The sequence below is a fragment of the Heloderma suspectum genome, chromosome 6 (assembly GCF_057233095.1).
Source record: "Heloderma suspectum isolate Gila_16-S chromosome 6, 16-S_ref, whole genome shotgun sequence".
Taxonomy (NCBI): domain Eukaryota; kingdom Metazoa; phylum Chordata; class Lepidosauria; order Squamata; family Helodermatidae; genus Heloderma; species Heloderma suspectum.
In genome coordinates, this window is record NC_139463.1 from 44,527,859 (window position 1) to 44,551,940 (window position 24,082).

The 24,082-nt window shown below is 47.7% G+C and overlaps 1 protein-coding gene across 1 annotated transcript in view; it reads right to left on the minus strand.

The window, feature by feature from the left end:
* Positions 1 to 2,454: 2,454 nt before the first annotated feature.
* Positions 2,455 to 24,082, minus strand: part of FER1L5 (fer-1 like family member 5) — a 110,728-nt gene continuing 89,100 nt past the window's right edge. Inside the window, exons 45-54 of the mRNA XM_084807257.1 lie at positions 22,067 to 22,215; positions 20,540 to 20,679; positions 16,001 to 16,089; positions 14,324 to 14,419; positions 12,426 to 12,567; positions 7,447 to 7,546; positions 6,289 to 6,497; positions 4,406 to 4,515; positions 3,531 to 3,678; positions 2,455 to 3,323 (exon numbers count right to left, since the gene is read on the minus strand). Coding sequence (XP_084663383.1) covers positions 2,808 to 3,323; positions 3,531 to 3,678; positions 4,406 to 4,515; positions 6,289 to 6,497; positions 7,447 to 7,546; positions 12,426 to 12,567; positions 14,324 to 14,419; positions 16,001 to 16,089; positions 20,540 to 20,679; positions 22,067 to 22,215 — 1,699 coding nt within the window. The 3' untranslated portion in view covers positions 2,455 to 2,807. The remainder of the gene's footprint in view (positions 3,324 to 3,530; positions 3,679 to 4,405; positions 4,516 to 6,288; positions 6,498 to 7,446; positions 7,547 to 12,425; positions 12,568 to 14,323; positions 14,420 to 16,000; positions 16,090 to 20,539; positions 20,680 to 22,066; positions 22,216 to 24,082) is intronic.

Consider the following 24,082-nt stretch of genomic DNA (forward strand, 5'->3'; position numbering starts at 1 on the left):
GGTTGCATTAACAGAAGCATAGCTTCCAAATCCTGGGAAGTACTAGTTCCCCTCTACTCAGCACTGGTTAGGCCTCATCTGGAGTACTGTGTCCAGTTCTGGGCACTGCACTTTAAGAAGGATGCAGACAAACTGGAGAGGGTTCAGAGGAGGGCAACGAAGATGATCAGGGGACTGGAAACAAAGCCCTAGGAGGACAGACTGAAAGAACTGGGCATGTTTAGCCTTGAGAAGACTGAGGGGAGATAGGATAGCACACTTCAAGTACTTGAAAGGATGTCCCAGAGAGGAAGGCCAGGATCTCTTCTCAGTCATCCCAGAGTGCAGGACACGGAATAATGGGCTCAAGTGACAGGAAGCCAGATTCCGGCTGAACATCTGAAAAAACTTCCTGACTGTTAGAGCAAGATGACAATGGAACCCATTACCTGAGGAGGTGGTGGGCTCTCCCACACTGGAGGCATTCAAGATGAGGCTGGACAGCCGTCTGTCAGGGATGCTTTGACTTGGATTCCTGCATTGAGCAGAGGGTTGGACCTGATGGTCTTATCTGATGGTTGCCCCTTCCAACCCTACTATTCTATGATTCTATAATTATTTAAATCCATTTAAATCTGGCTTCAGGCCTGCTTATGGGACAGGGACCGCTTTGGTCACCTTGGTGGACTATCTATGCTGGGAATGGGACAGGGGGATTGTGTCCCTGTTGGTTTTGCTGGATTGCTTAGCAGCTTTCGACCTTGGTATCCTTCTGAGGCATCTGTCTGAGATGGGGCTGGGAGCCACTGTTATATGGTGGCTCTGGTCCTTTTTGGAGGGACGATTTCAGAAAGTATGTGCACGGATTCTTGTTCGATGCTGTGGCTGTTGGCCGGTGGTGTCCCTCAGGATTCCCATCTTATCCTCCATGCTATCTAACATATACATGAAACCACTGGGAGAGATTGTCCAGAGTTTTGGGGTTCGGTGCCACCAGCATGCTGATGACACCCAACTCTATCTCTCCTTTCCATCTAAATCCAAGGAAGCTGTTCTGGCTCTAAATCAGTGCCTGATGTCAGTAATGGACTGGATGAGGGCAAACAGACTGAAGCTTAATCCAGACAAGATAGAGGTTAGTCGAAAGGCAGATCAGGGAACAGAGATTCCACCTGTGCTGGATGGGGTTACATTTCCCCTGAAGACTCATGCTCGCAGTTTGGGTGTACCCCTGGGCTTGGCCTTCAGCCTGGATGCCGAGGTTTCAGCAGTGGCCAGGAGTACATTTGCACCGCTGAGGCAAGCGCGCCAACTGCGCCCGTTCCTAGAGACGTCTGATCTGTCCACAGTCACGCATGCCTGAGTTACATCCTGTTTGGACTACTATTAACATGCTCTATGTGGGGCTGCCTTCGAAAACTGTTCAGAAAGTTAAGCTGGCCCAGGATGCTGCAGCCCTACCATTGACCGGGGCTGGTTACAGGCAGCATGTGACTCCCGTGTTACAACAGCTTCACCGGCTACTGGTCTGTTTCCAGGCAGAATTCAAAGTGCTGGTTATGACCTATAAAGATCAGCTTCAGCAGCCCTTCTCCGGGAGCCCCTGCCAAAGGAATGGAGGTGGTTGGCTACTAAGAAGAGGGCCTTTTCTGCTGCGGCACCCCGGTTGTGGAATGAGGTTCACCTGGTGTCCACATTGCGCTCATTTAGACAGCGGGGAAGACCATTTTATTCTCCCAGGCATTTTAGTTTTCCAGTTTGTTTTTATCTGGTATTGTATTTTAAACTGTTTGCATTGCTGCTAGCTTCTGTTTGGTTATTTTTATTTTTATATTGTAGTTTAAAAACTTTTAAACATCTATATTGTATTTTATCATCTGTATTTTATTGTCTTGTATTTTATGGTTTTAATTGTTGTGAACCACCCAGCAAGGTTTGGCTGTTTGGCAGTGAAAAAAAAGCAATAAATAAATAAATAAAGCCCTATTTGGCTTGGGACCAGGCTACCCGAGAGATGCTTTCTCCCATACGAACCTGCTGGGTTCGTAAGATGTTCACGAGAGGCCCTTCTTTCGAGACCATTTGCCTTCAGAGGTGCATTTGGTGGCAACCCAAGAGAGGGCTTGTTTGGTAGCTGCTCCCATGCTGTGCAACCCTCTCCCAAGGGAGTTCACTCCCTCTCTGCTGTTCTTCCGCCAGCAGGCAAAGAGCGCTTTATTCAAACAGGCCTTTGATGTGTAAGTGAGTCTGTCGAGCTGGATACTGTTGTTGTTGTTGTTGTTTTTACTTGTGTTTTAATGTATTTGCTCATTGTTTTTACCCAGTTTTATTAGTGACTGTAAGTCCCCTCGAGTACCATTTTTGGTAGAAAGGCTAGGTACAAATCAAATCAATCAATAAAAATAAATACATAGGATTTTGCTGTAAATGTTTGCAGCTCTACTTCTAGAACGTACAAGACTTACACTCCGTTTTGCCATTCATTTTATTTATTTTAATTGAAAGGAATGGAACAGAACTCAGGAAGTTCCCTGTAGTACCATTTCACTTCACCACAGATAGCTTTCTTTTCTTGCCTCCCCACAAGCCAGCCTTGTCTAGTCTTGATGCTGTAAAATTTTGGTTGAAATCAGAGGGCCTCTATAATGGCAGGAAGGTGAGGGAATTGGGAGACTTCCATGGAATGGATGCACAATTTAGAAGTAGTGGGGCTCAATTCTGGCTGCACACTATTTGGAGGCAACACAGGGCATGAAGGGAGATTTTTCCTTTGGTGCAAAACATCACAAACAGCAGCATAACTGAGTAGCTTCTGCTACAATTTATTACTAGATGTGGCTTTTCTTGGTTATTGGTGATTTCCTCTGGGAAGTTGACAGTGGCTTCTTTGGAGTCAGCAGCAACTTCTTGGGAGTTTGCGGTGTTCTCTTGGGAGTTGGGTGCATTCTCTTGGGCGTTGGTCGCGTTCTCTTGGGAGTTGGTCGCGTTCTCTTGGGCGTTGGGCGCGTTCTCTTGGGCGTTGGGCGCGTTCTCTTGGGCGTTGGGCGCGTTCTCTTGGGCGTTGGTCGCGTTCTCTTGGGCGTTGGTCGCGTTCCCTTGGGCGTTGGGCGCGTTCTCTTGGGCATTGGGAGCGTTCTCTTGGGCATTGGGCGCGTTCTCTTGGGCACTGGTGGAGTTTCTTGGGGAGCTGGTGGTGGCGTTTCTTGGGGAGCTGGTGGTGGCGTTTCTTGGGGAGTTGGTAGTGGCAATTCGGGAGCTGTCTTCATGTTCTTCCTTGAAGGCAGTTTTAAGGATAAGGCCCTCATACCTTTCATTGGATTGATCAACTTCATGGCCAGGTAGCCCTGAGAAATGAAAGGGAGATAGCTAGAATGTGGTGGCAATCAAGGATAGCAGAAATGTGTTCTCTGTGTTCATTCTCTCTCTCTCTCAGTCTCTCTCTCTCTGGAACGAGTAGCAGATATTTAGCCGAGTGCTACAAGCCCCTGCAGCTCAAAGTGTCTGGCCCTCTTTGTGAGTCTAGCTTCCCATCCTGTCCCCAGCAGACTCACCGGGGATGAGTAGATGAAGGTTGCAAGCAGGAAGAGCACTAGCGCAATGCAAAGGAAAATGATGATCTTCCATTTGCTCTTCTGCCATACAATGAAGTGGAGGCTCTTCAGTGGGGCTGTGAACCACAGGAAAGAGGTCTCTGGCCTCCTAGTCATGGGGAGAGAAGGACCGGGGGAAAAAAACTGGTGTCATCTGTGGCAACTGTTTCCATCTTCTTCCCGCCCTTTTAATATCCCACAGTGGTCCTGGCACAGTGCTGCTCTAGGGCAGCCTTCCCCAACCTGGCCCCCTCCAGAAGCGTTGGACGACAGGCGGCGCCAGGTTGGGGAAGGCGGCTCCAAGGGATTGTGGGCAGCTAAAAGGATGGCTCGATGCAGCCCCCGAACCCCAAGAGAGGCTGGTGGCTCTGATGCCAGTGGGGCGGTGCATCCGCTCCGGGCTTCAGTCAGAACCAGTCGGAACTCTAAAGGAGCTCTCCCAGGTGTGAAGCAACAAATCTCGCAAAGTACCTTGGAAAGCTCCTTCAGAGTTCTGACTGGTTCTGATTGAAGCCCGGAGTGGATTCACTGCCCCACGGACATCAGAGTCACTATCCTCCACTGCCCAGGCCTGCTCGGAGTGCTAGCGCCACAACCCAGTAAGTCCACTGACAGGGCCCACTGCCAGAGGAGAGGACCCCCTAGGGCCCTCTCAAGCCACCCTATGGCGGCTAGGCTGCTTGGAGGTGAGTAATTTGCACTGCCCTGCCTCAGAAGCAGCCACGCCCCTGCATCTTTGGGAGCACGCTCTCTCCTGGCAAGGGGCGGACGGCCCTCTCCCCGTGCCCCCCCCAGCAGCTTCTGTACTGGGGGGCACCCAGACGCTGCAGTCTCACTCTGGCGGCTTCAGAAATGGGTTCATGTTTGGCTCCTCTCTTCCTTTCCCGGCTGGCCGCTCTTCCGCTTCTGCCTCGGTCAGCAGCTCTAGCGTCATCTCGACCTTACCCTAGAGAGCCGGAGACACAAGAGTGCTGGTGCTGGGGGTTGCAGCAGTGTAGCTGGATGTCATGGTCTTACAGGGGATCCCCTTTAGAAAGCCACGTGCGTCACTTCGGTTCTGAAGCACACGACTAACATTTCTCTTCTCTTGCCCCCCTCTCTACAGCGATGCCTTGTGTTACAGCTGCTTCTATATTCCTTATGTATGTTGGAGCAAAAAAGAAAATCTGTTTGCCAACCCTGATATAAAAGAGAAAAAGAAATACTCTGGGCTAGAGATGTCAGAGGAATCTGTCCAGGGAGTGAAGCTCGCTGAGCTTTAGTAGGATCGGTCCTCCAGACTCTCTCTCGCTTTCCCGTGAGCTGGCCCAGCTTGATCTGCATCGCGTTGGGCCACCTTGCAGATTTCGGGGTTTTAAAAAAATTGTATAAAAAGTAATTTGCACAAATTGAGGCTGAAATGTACATAATTTGCTCAAACTGTGGCTGCAATTTATGCAAATTGCTTTTAATGCCAGCCCCCCCCCCCAAGTTCCTGGATTTTGGGAACACACCCCCAGCTGGCCTTGCAAATGCAAGCCAAGTCACGGGCTCCATGAGAATCTGCTGGGCCCCAAAAGGGCTGGATTTCCCTGCAACAGACATCCCTACTCTGAGAACGTACAGTTTCCCATTTTAAACTCAAATCAAAGCACCATCCTGACTACAGGAATAAAATGGAGTTTACCTTCTGCTGCCCTGATGCTACCATATTTAACTGGGACTAAGCATCATTTTGTTGAGCATCAGAAATCCTGTATGTGGCCATCCAGCTGCCCTGACTATAAAAAGTTTTTAAAAATAAGTAAGAAACAATCCTTCGGTGAGCAGTGTCAGACCCAGTGGCCCCAGGTGCCAAGGCTGGCCGTGTCTGCTGCTGCCCCATCACCGGTCATTCTCAAGGTGGCCATCTGGGGGCCCCCTGAGTGGCCACTCTTCCCAGCATCAGCTGAGTCCCCTGCCACCTGCATCCCCACAGACATCACCGCTCTCAGACCCAGTCGGGCCTCACCCCCTGGGGGAACCCATGGATCTGCAGGCTGGACTGGGGATCCTGGCAGGCCAGATGATGCCCCTGGGCTGTTGGCTCCACATTAGGGATGTGCCGATGGTGTAAATCCATTCCGTCTGTGTTTCATGGATTGTCAGGCACCTCTTGTTCTGTCATCTGCCCACCCATGAAATTGGAGTTTTCTGTTTCTGAATTTGCGCATATTCGCAACTGCACTATTTTTCACGTGCGAAAATGCGCAAATTCCCCAAAATGCATGTTTTCATGTTTTGGCCTATGGGGGAAATGCGCATTTTTCACTGGGTTTATTTTGTGTATTTTTCTATGATGAAATTTGTGCAAAATTCCCTAACATTAGAAAATCAATCCGCAAGTTCGCAGAATCCACCTGACAGGGGGAGAGCCACTTTGCTGCGGAATCCACGGGTCGGATTCATGAAAATCCGAACTCATTTGGTTCCGTTGTGGATTTCTCCAACATCCCTGCTCCACACCCCTGGCATATCTGGAAAATTTTGCAATAAAATGTTAAGAAAGGAGATGTTAAGAAAAGAGAGGAGTGGGGGAAACTATAACAATAAAGACAGAGCTTGGATGGTCACAAAGTGAGATGAGTTCCCTGCCCCTCTAGCTCCTCACTCTGCCCCCTAGTCCAAAGCCCCCAAATGCATCGCACCAGCCAGACGGGGTAGGCCCGGCCTGCTCAGCCCGAGCCTTCTCTTTACCTACCGACACCCGCGGCTTGTCTTTCTCGAAGACGATGCAGGGCCACCAGCCCCTCATATTCTTTTGCACAAACAGGGAGATGTGCTTCTCTTCGTGGCGGTGAAAAGGAGAGGCGGCGGCGGCAGCACTGTCCTCCAGCAGCATCTTGACAGTGCAGTCGCGGGGCCGTTTGGCAGGTCGTGGAATCTTGAGCAAGTTCATTTCCAGATTGCCTGCAAGTGGATTGAGATCCTCAGCCTCCTTCCGCTGTGCACAGCTGCTTCAGGGGGCGGGGGGGGGGAGGGACAGACATCATGTTCTGGGGCAGCCTTCCCCAACCCGGTGCCCTCTGTACGTGTTGTACTACAACTCCCATCATCCCAGCCAGCCATGCTGACTGGGGCATGCTGGGAGTTGTAGTCAAGCACATCTGGAGGGCTGGGGAAGGTTGGGAAAGGCTGTTCTAGAACATGTGCTGAGTTCACAAGGGGTTACGGTGAGCCCCAAATAAGCCTGCCTGGCAGCCTGGTTGAACTGCGGGTGTGTATGAGAATCCTACACCATGCAGGCCAGAGGGCTCCTGTAAGGTAGGAAGCAGGCGCCGTTCCAGGGGATGGTGAGGTCGGGCATTTGATGTGACCACAAGAACAGCAAAGGGCCCAGCATGGCTCCAGCCATCGCACACCATGCCCAAGAAGATCAGAGCCAAGGTGAGAAGATTCTTGGTTTGCACGTGCTGCCTCTTCTGGCTCAAGGGGACACCCTGGGGGGCATTCATTTCCAAGCCCCCCCCCCGCCCAATTCTAGTGTAAGTTGCAAACCACTGCCTTAAACCCAACCCATGGGCATCAAACATGTTCGAGTGGGCTCTTCATGTGCCTGCTGTCTTGGATGCATGTGTACTACAGTTGCATGAGTGGTGTCATCTGCAGATCAACGTGGACATGGAAATATGCCTTTGGAAATATTTATGGAAATGTTTGAAAGGAAGTGTCAAAACCAAATGGTGGAGACAAATTTGCGTGGTGCATAAAGTGGAAGTTATTGTTTTCCACACAGGACAAAAAAAAAAAAAAAAGCAGGGGGCAGGGGAGAAAGAAAAATCTTGTGCAGAGGAACCAGAAAAAGCCCCCGTCATTTTGTACCACCTCAAGGCAAACATCCCTTCAGGACTCTTCTTACCTAGAAAATCGTCAGCTGAGAACTTGTCGTTATCCCAGATCTGGATGATGAGCTTGGGGGGCACTTTCTGCATGGTCTCATCCAGGCTCCAGAAATGTTGCTGCAAAGATGATGGAAAAAAGACAGCTGAAATGGGAGTGCTGCAGCTTTTCAGCTAAGAATCTAGTGCCTGAGTTTGCTTTTTTCCTCCTCCCTCCGCATTCCCTTTCCTTTTATGTCATTTGTGTCATGTCTTTTAGAGTGTTAGTCTGTGGGCAGGGTGTGTGTTATTTCTTTGTAAGCCACCTTTGTAAGCCACCATTTTTGGGTGAAGGGCTGGGTAAAAATGCTGTGAATTAAAGAATGAAGAAGAGGCATGAAGGGCCTTCCCTTTCCAATTCTATCACTGCAGAAATGTTGGTCAGACCAACCTTGCAAAGAAGCCCGCAAAATATACTAGCCCGTCAAGATCTGTATTAGCCCACCTAAGGAGCATCTGGTTGGTTCAGATCGCTGTTACTCCAAAGTTAAGAAAGAAAAAAGTTAATGCAAAAGGGCGTGCTGCGGGGCTGCAGCTTTCCTCAGCCAGCTGGTGCTGCACGTCCTTTTGCCAGTATCAGGCTAGGAGGAGGAGCCAGAACATCGCCGCCACTGCGCCACCTTCAGGGGGCACCTCCTGGACTGTGGTGCTTCGGACCTACTCCTGCAGCTAAAGATGGTGCCTGCTGGCTGCTTATAATGGGGTGGGGGCAGCACCAGGCAGTGAGCGTAGCTGGGGGCAGGGAGAGAACCAGTCTTGGCACCTCTTCTGCTTCCCCTCCTTCTGCTTAATATAAAGCTCTGAAGCAAAGAATGAAACGGACGTCCCCTCTCTGCCTGAAAGCATCTGGGGGAGAGGTGCCCCAAAGGCTTCCCAAGTGTGCATGTGTTATAGTTGCACCAACTACTCCTCTAACTAGGGATGTATGGATTGTGTTAGATCCATTCCGTCTGTGTTTTGCGGACTGTCAGGCACCTTTCATTCTGTCGCCTGCCCATTAACAGAATCGGATTTTTGTTTTGTTTCTGAATGTGCACAAATGCGCATGTGTGACAGTGCACAAATTTCCCCAAATGTGCATTTTCCCACTTTAGCCTATGTGGGGAAATGCACGCCTTTTGTTTTTGTTTTAATTTTGTGTATTTTTCTATGACAAAATTTGGGAAAGTTAGAAGATCAGTATGCAAGTTGGCGGAATCCACTCAACAGGGGAAAAGCCGGTCCACTGCGGAATCTGCAGGTCGGATTCATGAAAATCCAAACTCATTTGGTTCTGTTGCAGATTTCTCCAACATCCCTAACTCTAACGCTTTGTGTGTGTGTGTGTGTGTGTGTGTGTGTGAGAGAGAGAGAGAGAGATGCTTTTAGGGGTACAGAGAGGCAGCAGTGCCCCAGGGAGGTGTGGGGAGCAAGGGGGCTTAAATCTGGCCTTCAACATAACCCCCAGTCTCAAGCCACCTCCCTTAAGGATGCACCGCCACTGCTTTCCAGGTGCCCTCTGCCCATGTCTGGGAGTGGTGGTGTGATAAGGGAAGAGTTCTACCAGTGCCTGAGTTGATATTCACATTGGGAACGAGGTGACAACCAGTGGAGGCTCATGGCTCTTATGTCAGTGGGGTGGTGAACCTGCTCCAAGTTTCAGTCAGAACCAGTCAGAACTCTAAAGAGCTATCGCCTCCACTGGTGACAACCCTTGATCTGTGATGCTTCTTGTGGAAATGCACCAATGCTGTCGGTCCTTCAGCCTTTGCTCAGTTCAGTCTATGCACCTGCTCAGGACTAGTTGCTGGCCAAGGTCCTTAGGGATTCCCAATCCCAGCACAGCGTGTAATAGCAGCTGTGCTCTTTTTCAGAGAGGAGCGTGCTGTAAGGTATTCAACAGACACTAGGTGGCAGCAGCACCCTGAAAACCTCCTTTCCACAGAAGTTGGGAGAGAAATTGGACAAATATCCCATGGCAGCCTTCCCCAACTTGGGGCTCTCCAGATGTGTTGGACTACAACTCCTATCACACTGGCTGGGGACAATGGGAGTTGTAGTCTAACACAGGTGGAGGGTGAACAGATAAAGAGCAATTACAGTGCTCATGGGAATGAATTGTATTCCTTGTGCAGAATGGGTCAATATCCATTTTATTTAGTTTGGCATAAAAACAATGGCAGGGATATGCTATCCTGGAAAGATATGACAGATTTATAAAAATGATGGCTGGCATGGAGAAAGGAAATGAAAATGCCTTCTGTGGTTTTTTGAAATGTGCAATGAAATGTACTTTGGGGCTGGGGGGAAGCCTACTGCTGAAACAGGTAGGGAGCAATTCCAGGTCAAAGCAAAGGAAATAACCTATTCTCATTGTGCAAGATTAACTAAGGACGATGGTGCTGCCACAGGTTAAGTGCTGAAGGTCAACTGGTATGCTCAAGTAAAATGTACATGCATCAAGTTTAAGCTGTGTTTTTGAAGTATTATGTTAACTTATAAGCTTGAAAAGCCTATCAAAGTTTATATTTACTATCTGAGAAATTGTTGAAAGAGTGGCAACAAAAACTTAATGGTTTTATATGGGCTGCTAAAAAATCTAGACTAAGCTTAACAATGACAAAAGACCCATGGTCTAATGGAACATGTGGGATTATCAATTTACTTCTTCATTATCATGGTGCTAAACTTGTCTGGATAATGGATTGGCTAAAAGATTAAGGTGACCCAGTAATTAAAAAAATTGAACAAGCCTTCTGTCAAATCCCTTTGCGCTCCATCATCTGGATAACAAAGAAGGGAGTCCTTTTAAATGTTTCAACATTTAATTATTAATATGTTATTGCCCACATGGGACAATTACCACAGCAAGATTTCACATTCGATCTCCCCATTTTTTTTCAGTTCTTAAAGATCCAGATTTAAATCACTATACACGAGGGATGGACAGATTTTTAGAAATCCATTCCATCGGTGTTTTGTAGATTGTTGGGCATCTTTTGTTCCATCGTCCACTCACTGATGGAATCAGATTTTTACTTATTTAGGGCACAATCCTATGGCTGCTAGTCAGCAGTTAGATGGCCATAGGATACATTGGTTCCCAGGAATCAACCTCGGAGCCCGTGCTCCAAGGTCAATTCCCTGAGAACCAACCTCCCCCCTAACACACACACTGCCTTGTAGGCAGCGTGGGAGCTCTGCGCTCGGAAGAGGAGTGCAGAGCAGTGGAAACGGGGCGTTCCTGGGGGCGTTCCGGGGTGGGGAAGTCAGAAATGCTGGCACGACACATCCTATGTGTTGTCCAGCAGCCTCCTCCCCCGCTCCGCCTTCTTGCAGCTAAACAGCTGAAATCAGCTGTCTAGCCGCAAATGCAGGGCAGCTGAAGTGCAGAGGGGGCGATCCTCTCCGTGCTTCTCCTGCCCTGCATTGGATAGGCGGTTGCCTCTGAGTTTGGAGGCGGCCGCCTATCCCGGTAGGGTTGCTCCCTTATTTATTTATTTTCAACATTGGTCTGCCGCTCCACATCTAAACAGATTCCAGAGCAGTGAACAAGAAGAGATAAAATAAACAAAAGATAAAAGAATGAAAGATGATATTAAAATTATTCTTTAAAAAACAGAATGCCAATAAAACTGAGGCTGGTCTTTTTAATTTTTTTTAGGAATGTACAAGAATTTTGCTTGCATTTGCAAATGCTAGTGCACATTAGTGCAAGTGCAGGCTTGCACAAATCCCCCCCCCCCGTAAAAAAACACACACAAAAAACCGTTTGCAAGTCCATGGAGTCTGTGCTACTTGGGAAAAGTCTGTCCACTGTGGAATTGGATTCATAGAAATCCGAACTCATTTGAATCCATTGTGGATTTCTTTGACATCCCTACTATAGACAAGCTGGAAATTTTTATTTTATGGGAAAAATATAAAATATACTGATATCTACACATCTCTGAAAAAAAACAAAGCCAACACCTCTCATAACTGCAGTTGCCCCTATTTAAATTCATCTTGACAGGAAATGGTATGTCTACATTTCTCAGAAATCATTCACTCATTCATTTAATTAATTACATTTCTGTACTGCCCAATAGCCAGAGCTATCTGGCAGTTTACAAAGAATCCACCCAATTATGAAAAATGGACTCTGTATCCAGTCTCAAAGAGTTTTAAAAATATATTATTATACATTAATACTGCACAGGTAAAATATTATCAAGAAAATTGGGGAAAGGATTTACAAAACGGATTTCTCCAGAAATTTGGACCTGGAACTCATTTTACTGAGAGTTCAACATTAAGAGACAACTTTATAATACAAATGGCAACACAGCGGCATTTAATAACTTGCCACTTAAGTAAGATCTATGAAATGGGGAATTTTAACTGCTGGTACTGTGCCAAAAAGAGAGCAAACTTGTTCTACCTGTGGTGGGTGTGTTACAAAGCTCAAGTATTTTAGGAAATGATTGCACAAGCAATATTGACTTTTTCTAACATTAATCTATCTATGGATCCTTTATACCAGATTTAGTTCATAGAACAAAAAATGAGATAGTATTCAGTGTACTTGTGGTTGCTGGACTGGTTTATGCTCACCAATGGAAACATAAGGAAATATCTTTGAAATGAAAACAGCTGGAAAAATGGTGGGATACTCTTTTATTGGTAAAATGGATGGTGTGCTGTAAGTCTCCAAATGCATTTGACCACATTAATTAACGAAATATGGAGCCGGTAGCTGTGTATGCAAAAGCACGCTTTTGTCATCATCCATTTGAATGGTTAAGCCCCAGATGAAAGGTTACTATTTTGCCTGGCATACATGCATTGTATTTTACAGAAATATATTTCTCATATGGAGTGTTTGTTTTAACTTCTGTATGTTTTGATCCTCATATCAAATAAAACGAATATATAATAAAAAGAATGAAAAAGGAACTGGGAACTGGTGACCAACGTTAGCAGCGTCAGTTCCACCCACCTTCTTGGTGTGGACGCAGACCTGCTCCATGGGCAGGTACTCCATGTTAAACACAAAGCGCCAGTTGAAGTTGCCTTCACCTGCCAGAGACCTGTAATGGATGTCTGTCTTCTGCTTGTCCTCTTCCAGGCCGTCCAGCCACCTGGGACCAGTGCAAAGGAGATGCTGGAATTGCTCAGAGATACTTTTTCGCCCCAACCCAGATTCTGGGGGCAACTTGGATACATCAGCTTTGAATGTTGCATTATGCCAGCTTTTTCACCCCTTGGTGCTGACTGGGGGATACTGGGAGTTGTAGTTCAACAGATGAGGAGGGCACTAGGTTGGGGAAGGCCTCCTTATGCAGCTCTGCTGCGAGGTTTGAGATAGATGACCATGTTCCTCCACTACTCTCATGCAAGATGGAATGAAGCAACCACCTCTCCTTGCCCTCAATGCTGAGGTATATAATCTACCCCCAGGGCAGGCCCTCGATGTCCCTCTGGGACCTTGGTGCTGCCACTTGAATGCTGGGCGATGTGCAGGTCTATTTATTATTCAGTAACAGTATTTATAGGCTGTCCTATCAATACTGCACACGACAAGAAACACATTAAAATTCAGTGACAATAAAAACAATAAAAGGCAGCATAAAAACACAAGTTGCAGAGAGCAAAAACCGTGTAAAACTAAGACAGTTTGAAATGTGTACCCCAATAAGATTTCTTTGGGGAAGGCATGATAAACATATTTCTCCTTATACTCCTGTGGGCTGTTCTAGTGTTTTGGCCCAAAGATGGTATAGGAATGAACTACAATATAACATAAAATAAAAAACCTATTATAAACGGTAATCAGATGATAGTGTTATCGCCAATTACTGTGACCATTAAGTGAATAGTCTCTTAATTCTCATTTAATTTGGGGAGAAGGGAGACCTGGCCACAGCAGTTCCTGCCTTAATCACCTTTGTTTAGATTACTGTAACATGCACTAGGTGGGGCTGCCACTGAAAAGTGTTGGGAAACTACACCTAGTACAAAATACAGCAGCCAGACTTTTGTCAGAAGTGTGTTTTGTTAAGCACGTTATATTAGTCTTGGATCAACTTCATTGGCTTCCATTTTGTTTCTGGGCACGATTTAAGGTGCTGGCTTTGAGCTACCAAGTTCTAAATCAGGGGTGGGCAACTTGCGGCCTCCAGATATTTTGGCCTAAAACTCACATCAGCCCTAGCCAGCCCTGCCTGGCCAATGGTGAGGGATCATGGGAGCTGTAGGCCAAAACATTTAGAGGGCTTACAACTCCCTACATCTAAAGTGCTCAGGAGATCTGAAGGACTGCCTCTTTCTATATGAACCTACCCATAATTTGCAAGCATAATTGGAAGCCCGGTTATATGTTCCACCACATAGAGAAGCTAGGCTGAGCACTGAGGCTATACAACATAGGGCCTTTTTGGTAGCAGCACCCTGATTGTGGAACTGTCTCCTGAGAAAGATGGGATTGGCCCATTTGCTTTAGAAAGGCAGTAAAGACTGTTCTGTTCCATTGTGTAATGTTTTATGTTGCTCTTCAGTTAATGCCACTCTCAAATTTTATCGTACGGAATGGCTTTTGCTCCTGTATTTCTTGTTTTTATGATGTTATGTTTTTATGTTACTGTTATTGTACATTGTCCCAGGTGCCTGGTATGCAGAAAGTGTGATTTATAAATTTAATACATAAATTGAATAGAATTGTCACAGACTGTACTTTTTGCATTTCATTGCAGCCCACTGCTTATGATTGTTTTGCTTTACACCCATGTGCATATATGACTGCCCAGTGAGGATAATGCTCAGTCGTCAGTAACTTGCCACCATAGCCCCATCTTAGCAGAGGGCTGTGATTCACCCCCTCTCTCATTTGCCACGTACCCTTTCACATAGATGTCACTCATCCTGTCTCCAAAAATGTTGGTGTCCTCCAGATCCACGTCTTTGGTGTTCCAGATGATGCAGCGAAGTTCGTATCTAGTGAAAAGAGGAACAGGAGGGTCTAGTGGCCAGTGGATACTTTAAGACAGGGGTGGGCAGAAGGTGGATCTCCAGATGTTTTGGACTTCAACTCCCACCATATCTGACTATAGCCATACTAGCAGGGGCTTATGGGAGTTGAAGTCCAAAGCATCTGGAGATCCACCTTCTGCCTACCCTTTTAGGAGATACCTACCTTGCTGTATTTAAGCAGAGAGCAGGCCTGCAAGGTATTTTGTAGCACATGGAAACTTTCTGTACTTCTCCCTTGAGCAAAAAGGACCAATTAACGTAAGATCCCTGGTGTGTACTGTGGGTGTAGCCATAAGTCCTCAGGCTCCGCCTGGGATATGACGATGTTCCCTTACAGTATATCAAGCTCTTCAAGGTTTTAGCCAGTGGAGGCTGGTGGCTCCGATGTCAGTGGGGCAGAGCATCTGCTCTAGGTTTCAGTCAGAACTCTAAAGGAACTTCACGCCATGGAGAGCTCCTTTACAGTTCTTTCTGGCTCTGAATGAAACCTGGAACGGATTTACCACCCCACTGACGTTGGAGTCACCAGCCTCCACTGGTCTTAGCCAATGGTGCTTCCCAGCCCTATTACTTGAAATTCTTTAACTGGGATTGAACCACCTTAAGCTGCTGCTTTGCCACTGAGCTCTACCCAGCACCGCACATAGAATGCTCTGTGTGAGCTCATGTGTGCACATATATTGCATCTCGTGCAACCCATCTACCTTTTTTGTGGCAGGGGGCTTGCTTACGCATGCACACCTCAGCTGACACATGCTGTTCTATGCATGCTTGTGGGGCAGAGGAAGAGGATTCCAATATCTCAGAGGGTGAAGTACAGCCTACACGCCATGCGCCTGTGCAAAGAAGTATATTCCCCTTGATTGTGTTGTGAACGAAACGTTGATAACACCATTTCCAGAGGAGTAGCCGTGTTAGTCTACTGCAACAAAACAAGCAAGAGTCTTGTGGCACGTTAAAGAATAATGCACGCTTATTAAAGAATAACGCGTTTTTGTGGCACGAACACTGCATTTCATTTCCCCCTGAGCTCACTGTTTAGACTTCCACCCCCTGGCCACCCCTGTGTGTGCTTGTAACTCAGGATAACAAATTTGTGCATCTGACAAAGTGGCTTGCAGTCCATGAAAGCCCAAGTCACAATAAATGTGTTTTTAAGGTGCAGCAAGACTCTTTGTTGTTGAGATCACAGTGTACAGGGCATCCTATGGGCATACATGGGGAGGGACTGTATCCCAGTATGTGCTTTGTATTCAGAAGGCCCCAGGCTCAATTTAACTGGTATCTCCAGTTAAAAGAATCACTCCTCCCTCTTTGGATGGGAAAGACCCTTTTGTGCCAAGACCCCAGAGAACAGCTACCAGTCGGAGCAGACAATCCTAGGATAAGATGGACAACTAGTTTAACCTGGTGTGCAGCAGTTTGCCATGTTCTTTCTCTCTCTGGGTGGGGCAGGGGATGGGGTGGCTCATACAGCATCCCCAGCATTTTCACTCAACCTTACAGAAAATGTGTTGTCAAAAAATGTGTGTGTGTTGCACCTACCTCTTGGGATTCCTTGGGGTGATGTCAAAAGGGGGTCCCGGCTCACCTAAGCTTTCTGGGAAGATGTCGACCCACATCTGCACTTTACCCTGAACAGGAGAGAGGCACAAGATTTATAAAGCAATTTACACCACGGCAGACCTGCAGGTCAGGCGGCTGAGTTGGCCTTTTCCTCCGATTCTGCCCTGCTTCCAATTAAGGCAGCTCCCATTTTACCCCATCTCCACCAGCATAAACTAAGGACATTCAACAACTGGCTGCAAAGACTGTCCTGGCATCACAAAGACAAGCATTGTAATGCTGAGCTATCTCTCAGCATCTATTTCCCCCTAATTGGGGGCATTCTTTGGCTGGGGCAACTGCTTCGGATGAGGATCTGGAAGGATGTAAAGCTCTTAGGGATTCATCACACAAAGCTGAAATCCCACATCCTTACGGGGGCTTTCTGCTTCTGGATTCATTGTGGGATTAAGATCAGCTCCTTTACACAGGTGGACATGTGCTTTGAATTGAGGACTTCATTTTTTTGGCAAGTTCTATATGTTTCTGTATGTTTCATTTTATAGCCACTAGATGGTGCTGTGATTATAGCACAACACCATCATTACATGCAGCTGATAGATCAGATTAATGTCCCTTATCATGTTATCTCCAATCTTTTAAAAAGCGGGATAAAGGTCATAAATTGCAGGAGGGGCCCTGGAGGTTGACAACATCATGTAAAGGACCTGCAAACTTCTGTGAGCAACCAACCTTGATTGCACGATATAAGCTCCATGTGGAGAAGCTCTTAGTGATATTTTGTCTGGCTGAGTCTGTCACGGTCATTCTCTTTTAAGCAGCCTCTTTCCAGTCTTATCTTATCTTGTCTTATCCCCAGCAGGGGTAATTGGCGTCATTTGTGCTTTGCACCTGTTGGAAGAGCTAACTGGGTAGTCTCCCTGCTCCTCCTTTGTCCAGGGGATATAAATGAAGAAGTACAGTTTTTGTAAAGGGGATGGTGGGAACTTATGCCGTCTCTCCAAAGGAACTCCAGTTGCTTGGGTTAGTCAGCTTTGCATTTTGTTTTTGTGCCTGCTTTGTCTCCCTTCTCATCTTGTCTTGTTTGTAATAAACGTTGTTCTTTATTTTGGAGTTTGGGAACTAATTTCAGGCCAAACCCAAGGGAAGGAGTGCATTCTGTTTCTCTCCCCCAACAGCCTAGCTTATCTGGCACAACTTAGTCCCAGATAACCAGTGCTCAACCAAGTGCTCAACTGAGCTGGTCTCCTGATGAGGGAGACAGAATCCTTAAAGATCAGGCTGGTTGAAAGTCTTTTAGCCCAAGGGTTGAATTTAATTTTGGAGAAGCTCTCGGGGGACCACATTACAGTACTAGGTGGGGCCAAAGCCAAAGAGGGTGGGGGCCAAAATACAAAAAATACCAGCATATTTTAGCATAAAGCTCTTCCTGCCAGTAACTAAGTTTTAGGAGAGGCACTTCAACTTTTCAGAATGAGGTAAATGCTGCACAAATAATTGGTGGTTTGGGAAAAGGGGGTGGTGCCAGGGGAAGGGGCGTGGCCTCCTGGGTAACCTGGAGGAACGTATGTGGCCTATGGGCCTGAGATTCCCCATCCCAGTTATAGATGATAACACCTTCTCAGCCCTCTTGCTGACATTGGTGCTGCACTGCATACCTGGGTGGGCAACACTGGGAAAGATCCATTCCTCCCAATCCATCCACCATCTTTATAGATAACAGATTGTTTATTATGGACTGACCTGGCATTCAAAAGCAGCACCACAGGACCAGAGGGCAAGCTGACAGGGCAACCCCAAATCCTCTGGTTGAGGGAAGGACTAGCATAGGCACAGGTCTTGGATGTGTCACTGCTCTTTCCGTGGGCATCTGATTGGGTCCGGGAGTCCAGTGGACTCCCCCCCGCCCATGCCCCCAAGTCGTGCCCACCAAGCCCTTGCTTGAGTCCACCCCATGCTTGCTAAACCGGCCATTTATGCCTGTATTCTTGTGTATATCGGCCACTCATGGCACCATTTTGTGTAAGACTCGATGTGTGCATATTCACGATCGCCATTTTCTTTTGCAAAATGGCAAGCACAGCACTCGCGGATGGGTCCAGCGTGAGTGCAAGCAGCTTGGCGAGCAGGGGAGAGCTCAAGCATGGGTCCAGGGTGCATGAGCTGTGTCAGTGGCTCGCTGGGTACCCAGAAGACCCAAACTGTGCGGCGTCCGTCCATCCCTAATGGGCAGTCTGTTCATCCCTAATTGCAACCCAAAATACAACATAATAAAAACATAATATAAAATCTTCAACATACAACATTTGAAAAGAATTTAAAACAGCAATCAAACAGTTACAATAAATACTGGGACCTGATGAAACTACTGACATTAAAGGCTCCATCAAGTGCCTGGCAGTAGAGGAAAGTCCTAAACTGGCACAGAAAAGTTGACAACCTTGGTGTCAGGCAGACCTTGGAGTGAAGAGCGTTCCACAAATGGGGGCCACCAGTGGGAAGGAGGCACTCAGGGGAGGGCCTCAGATGTTGATTGTAGTGTATGGGTAGGTTCACAATGAGAGAGGCCCTCGGTTAGGTACTGTGGACCCAAGCTGTGTAAGGCTTTATGGGTCAAAACTATTCATGTTGAATTGGGTTCAGAAATATACAGGCAAATGTACAGTGCAAGTGGGCCACAAACTGATGTTATATCCTCCGACCATCAGGTCCCTGTTATCAATCCGGCGCTTCATTTTGTGCAAACTGCAGCTTCCAAACAGTCTTCAAATGCAGCCCCATGTGGAGCACATTGCAGTAATCTAATTTGGAGGTCAGCGCATAGACTACTGAAACCAGGTTATCCCTCTCCAGATAGGGGTGTAGGTGGGCCACCCACCTAAGCTGGCAAAAGGCACTTTGTGCCCTTGAGGCCACCTGAGCCTCAAATGACAATGATGGCTCCAGGAGGACACCGCAAGCTACAAACCTGCTCCTTCACGGGGAGGGCAACCCCAGCCAGCACAGGTTGAGCATCCTCCATCCAGGATAGCCAACCCCCAGCACCAGTGGAGGCTGGTGGCTCTGATGTCAGTGGGGTGGTGCATCCACTCTGGTTTTCAGTCAGAACTCCAAAGGAGCTATCCAAGGTGCTGAACAAGCACCCCGGACAGCTCCTTTAGAGTTCTGACTGAAACCCGGAGTGGATTCACCGTCCCATGACATCGGAGCCGCCAACCTCCACTGCCCAGCACCATACCCCCCCCCCCGCCCATGACTGCAGGAAAAGGTGCGCCCTGTCCTCCCCTCCCAAAGGCCTCACTGCCAAGGCACGTATACTGCCAGTTGAATAAAGTGAACACAGAAGACCAGAATGAAACACAGAAGACTAAATATAGAGATCAGCTAGACCTTCAGATGCTCCTCCTCACAAGAAGTAACCCAAAGTGCAATTGGATAGGACCCTAAAATGTAGAGGCAATGAAACTAAAGCTACAATAAAATAAAATACTAAGGCAATAAATGCTGAAACAAGGTAACAGTAAAGTGGTAGAGCAATAAAGTGCAGATTTCAAGCAGCAGCAACTGTCATAATATGATGCTAACGCCCAATATACCGGCAGCCCATGGCAACAACCATGAGAACAGCAGAACCAGTGCGGTGTCGTGGTTAGAATGTTGGACTAGGACTGGGAGATCTGGGTTCTAGTCCCCACTTGGCCATAAAGCTCGCTTTGGGCCCATCACTGGCCAGGTTTGCATGATCAGCAGGGGAAACTACGCAGTATGGGTTGTTTCCCCCACCCCTGTTCATGCCTGCCATTTGCTCAATTACCCACGTTGCGGGTTGCTGTGTTGCCCAAACCCCGCATGTGGTATGGCCGGGGTTGTTTCTAACCCACTCCACAACCCATGGCTTGTAGTAGGAGTTGGGGTGGGTTAGAACCCACCCTGCCGCCAGGTTCGGACAACACGGCAACCTGCGACACCAGGTGCATGAGCAGGAAACGCCAGGTGCAATTAAGGAAACGCAGTGGGGGTGGGGGAAACAATCCAGACTGTGTAAGCCCAGCCACTGACTCTCAGTCTAACCTACCTCACAGGGTTGTTGTGAGGATAAAATGGAGAAGAGGAGGATCATGTATGCCGCCTTGGGCTCCACTGAGGAAAAGGCAGATATAAATGTAACAAAAAAAGCCAAGCAAATAAAATAACTGTAATGTGTGTGGCCCCTGCCCCCCTCACCATTGTTTTTTTCCCCCTGAAGATGTTTTGCACGTCTGCAAACATCAGGATTCCCCAAAGCCTGCTGCTCCATCCCCTTTTCTGTGCAGAGATTGCCACTTTGGCAACATAAGAGTCCACACTCAGAGAATGAATTTGCTATTAGTATATAGGATAAATAAATAAGGGGAGGCCAAACTAAAGGGGCAACTGATGGGATTTCTCTCCTAATCACGTGCCTCTAAAAGTTGAGGCTTCTCATCCAGCAACCGTTGAGTGTTTACTGAAAACACGAGGTTCTGGTGAGAGAGTTACCTGCTCAATCCCAGGATGGACAGCGTTGTACAGGGTGCGCGTCTCGATGTGTTCGGGCACCAACTCACAGGTGCGGAGGAGGTGGAGGGCCAAACGCTCTTTTGCAGGCCCCAGGTAGCCATGCAAAGCCCCTTTGGTCTCTGAAAGGGGGAAGCCAAAGCCAGCAGAATCGAGTTATATGGAAGCCTGCCAAAGGGATCCCAGGAGTTTGAGACTTGCAAGCAAGGCAGAGTATCCTCTGGCATTAAAAAAAAAAAATCTAAACCAACCATTCTGCAGCAAGGCAATCTGAATTCTGCAACCTGTAAAATAGTGAAGTTTGCAGAATGACTTTGATTAGGCATCATTTTCTTTGCATTTTTTCTTACTACAATGTTCTTGAAGAGCTCCATAGATTTCAAAGGGTTTGTGCTGGAGAACGTCCTGGTAGATTGTGCCCCATGGGCAAGATCTGGTCAGTCTCCCACTTTGCTGCCCTTAACGGCACCCAGCATTTGCCACCTGAGGTTTCATGTTGCCTCCAGATCTGGTGTGGGTGGGGAGGACACCACACAGAGAAAGGGCTCACTCTTTCTACCCCTGGTCAGCAACTCTCTCTACCCCTGGTCAGCAACTCTCTCTAGCCCTGGTCAGCAACTTGTTTGACTGGAGGGCCAATCCGAGGAGGTGGTTAGTCTGCTAGTGGACTGCTAGCCCACCCTGTTGCCATAGCTACCTACTCCAGAATCCCCCAACCTCGTGCCCTCCAGATGCTTTGAACTAAAACTCCCAGCATTCCTGACCATGGGCCATGCTGACTGGGTCTGATAGGAGTTGGAGTCCAAAACATCTGCAAGGCACCAGGTTGGCCTGTGGGCAACCAAGGAGGAGGACCAGCAGAGCCAGGAGGTTCCAGGGGTCAGTTGTGGGCCCCCCGTCAAGAGTGCGAGCCTCATCAGGTGACTGATTGTGGTGCCAACTCTGTACCCCATTGAGGGACAGGCGTGTAATGTGAGTAGGAACTAAAGTGATTTAAAAATGGCTGTATGGGGGGAATTAGTTCTGGGTGAGACCGGCAGGGAAAGGAAGCTAAGGAGTATCTGACGACTTTCAGATTTGTACATAGTTGGGTAGCAGCACACTGCTAAATAAAGTTTGTTCCTTCTAAGTCACGCTCTGTGGTTCATTTTATAATCTTGCAAATACTACAAGGTGCACGTTCAGGGGAGGCCACGTTTCTTTTCCCCACCTACTCAGGGCCAGCACAGGACATTTTGCTTCCTGAGGTGAGGGGCAAGGTGGCTCCCTTCACCACTCCACATACAGAAGACATCCAGACTGACACTTAAATTGTACTTCGACATCGGTTAAGGGATGGAGGGATCACCTTCCTCCACTGAGGGCCGCAGGCCAGCTTAGGGGGTGCTGCGTGGCACACACAGCTCTGTCCTGCAGCTCTTTGCTGTGGCTTGCTGCCCCCCAGCATCTGTTGCCTGAGGCGGCCGCCTCGCTCTGCCCCCACTCCATGGGAATATTTTCCCAACTCACCAAAGTCAGACAGCTGGTAAGTCCTGCCCCTGAAAAGGGCTCTGCTTCCGTCTTCATGAATCTCAGGCTGAGTCAAGTTTTTGGTTCGAGCATAATTCTCCAGGAGCTCACTGGGAAGAAGCTGATCTCGCCACTGACTGGGACCAGAACTGTGTGAGGGAGAAGGGATCACAGGGTCAAGTGGAGTTTACAAGGAGCACCATCAGAGTGGGATTGTTTCTCCTGGACCATACCACGGTGGGTTGCAGGCAGCACAGTCTTGCATGTCTGAAAGCAACCTGAATGTGGAAAACCAGGAGAAAGCTAGGCTAGAGCCCCTCTGCGTGATGTGCTAGTTTTCTAGTGCAGGGTGATCTGTGGGGAAGCACCGAAACCTGCAATCAAGAACTCCCACCTACAGCCCCCAAAGTGGAACAGTCCAGGAAAAGCTTTGTTATTTGATTTTGTATAAGCCTCACAAATTCTGTAGGGCAAGAATATTTATGCCCTGTTGCCTAGAAATATTTCAAATTCCCCTGCAGGCCCCAGATTCTGCACTCGGAACAAAACATGTTAATTTTGTGCAGATTTATTAACTTGCTTTGCGTAACTTGTTCTGCTTCTTCTCCCTCTGCTCAGGCCCCTCTGGTGTATGAGATATCACTAGGCCCTGACCTCACCACAGCCATAAGGTCAAGAAACTTATTACATTTTAATGAAAGCTGAATTTTGCAGGGTCCTGAATTTTGTGCCAGAAGCACACACTTTTGCACAATAAATTGGCAGATGCAAGGATTATGGCCCCCAAAGTAATTTCTTTCCAAGATAAAGGCATTTATTCCAAGAACAAAAAGCCTCATACAGATGAGACCTGGGATCTGTTTGCATGGCAATGGAAGGAGAAGCTAATGGAGGAATACCGGATTAAAAAAAAAAAGAATCAGCTTTGCTGCGATGTGGACCGTGCAGGGCTCCACGAGCAGGTTCTCCGCAACAGTAAAAATTGCTTCACAGAACATACTTCCTGGTGGGGGTTGGGGTTGGAGTGAACGTCATCTGCCTGGCAGGGGCTGCTCAACCAGTAAGAGAAGCTTCCCCCTCCCCCCCCTTTCTCCTGAAAGTGTAGATGCACCTGCATTTCAGGAGCAAGCCTCACTGAACACAATGGGAGTTACTTCCGAGGAGACACATATGCTTGTGCTGGGAAAGAGAGCAGTAAACACAAAGACGAAAACCCACAGGATCTCTATAAGGAAGGGTTGAAGTAGTTTCTTCCTAAGGCAATAAACCAAACAAAGGAGAATCGGAGCCTTGAGATCGCGTTGTGCCATGTCAGTTGAGGGGGTTCTCTGGTTATTCAGAGGGCAAGCCTCATTCAACACAATGGGAGGGAACCCCCCTTGACCAGGATCCCGGTGAAAGGCACACCCCTGGGCAAGGCTAGCATACCCAAGGTCAATGCGGGGGTTGGGGCACACAGCAACTATACCAGGGAGCGTCCGACTTGCGGAAAAGAATTGGATTTTAAGCAGTCTCAGGAAATTTGATTTATCTTTGATAAGCTCCAAGGTGGCTGCTGGATGGCCATGATGTCATCTATCCCTAACAACCTCCAGCTGTCTTGGAGTAAATCGCTGATGGAGACACCCTCATGGTCGGCAGCCCTGCGGAAAACATACTTTGAGATCTCACAGTAGATGCATCTGCTTTGTGGCGGTAAAAACAGCGTTAAACCTGGGGTCTCCTACGTGGTACCTGTGGGCACTAATGTGCCCATGGATACCTCTCCTGGTGCCCTTGAGCCTAGGCACTTTGCCCCCTCCTGATCTTTGTTTCTTGAGATACTTCCAATTAATTATTTTTTAGCTGGGAGGTGTCAGGAGCACCCTTGCCGCCTTCTGAAATCCTCAAGTAGCCAGAATCAACACACAGACAAAACGGCTCTTTTCCAAGCCTTTATTTCTATTTAACCTAATGACTCTTACAGATGCTAATTGCCTGTGGCTAAGTGGAAAACTCAAAAGAGCAGCCTGCCAG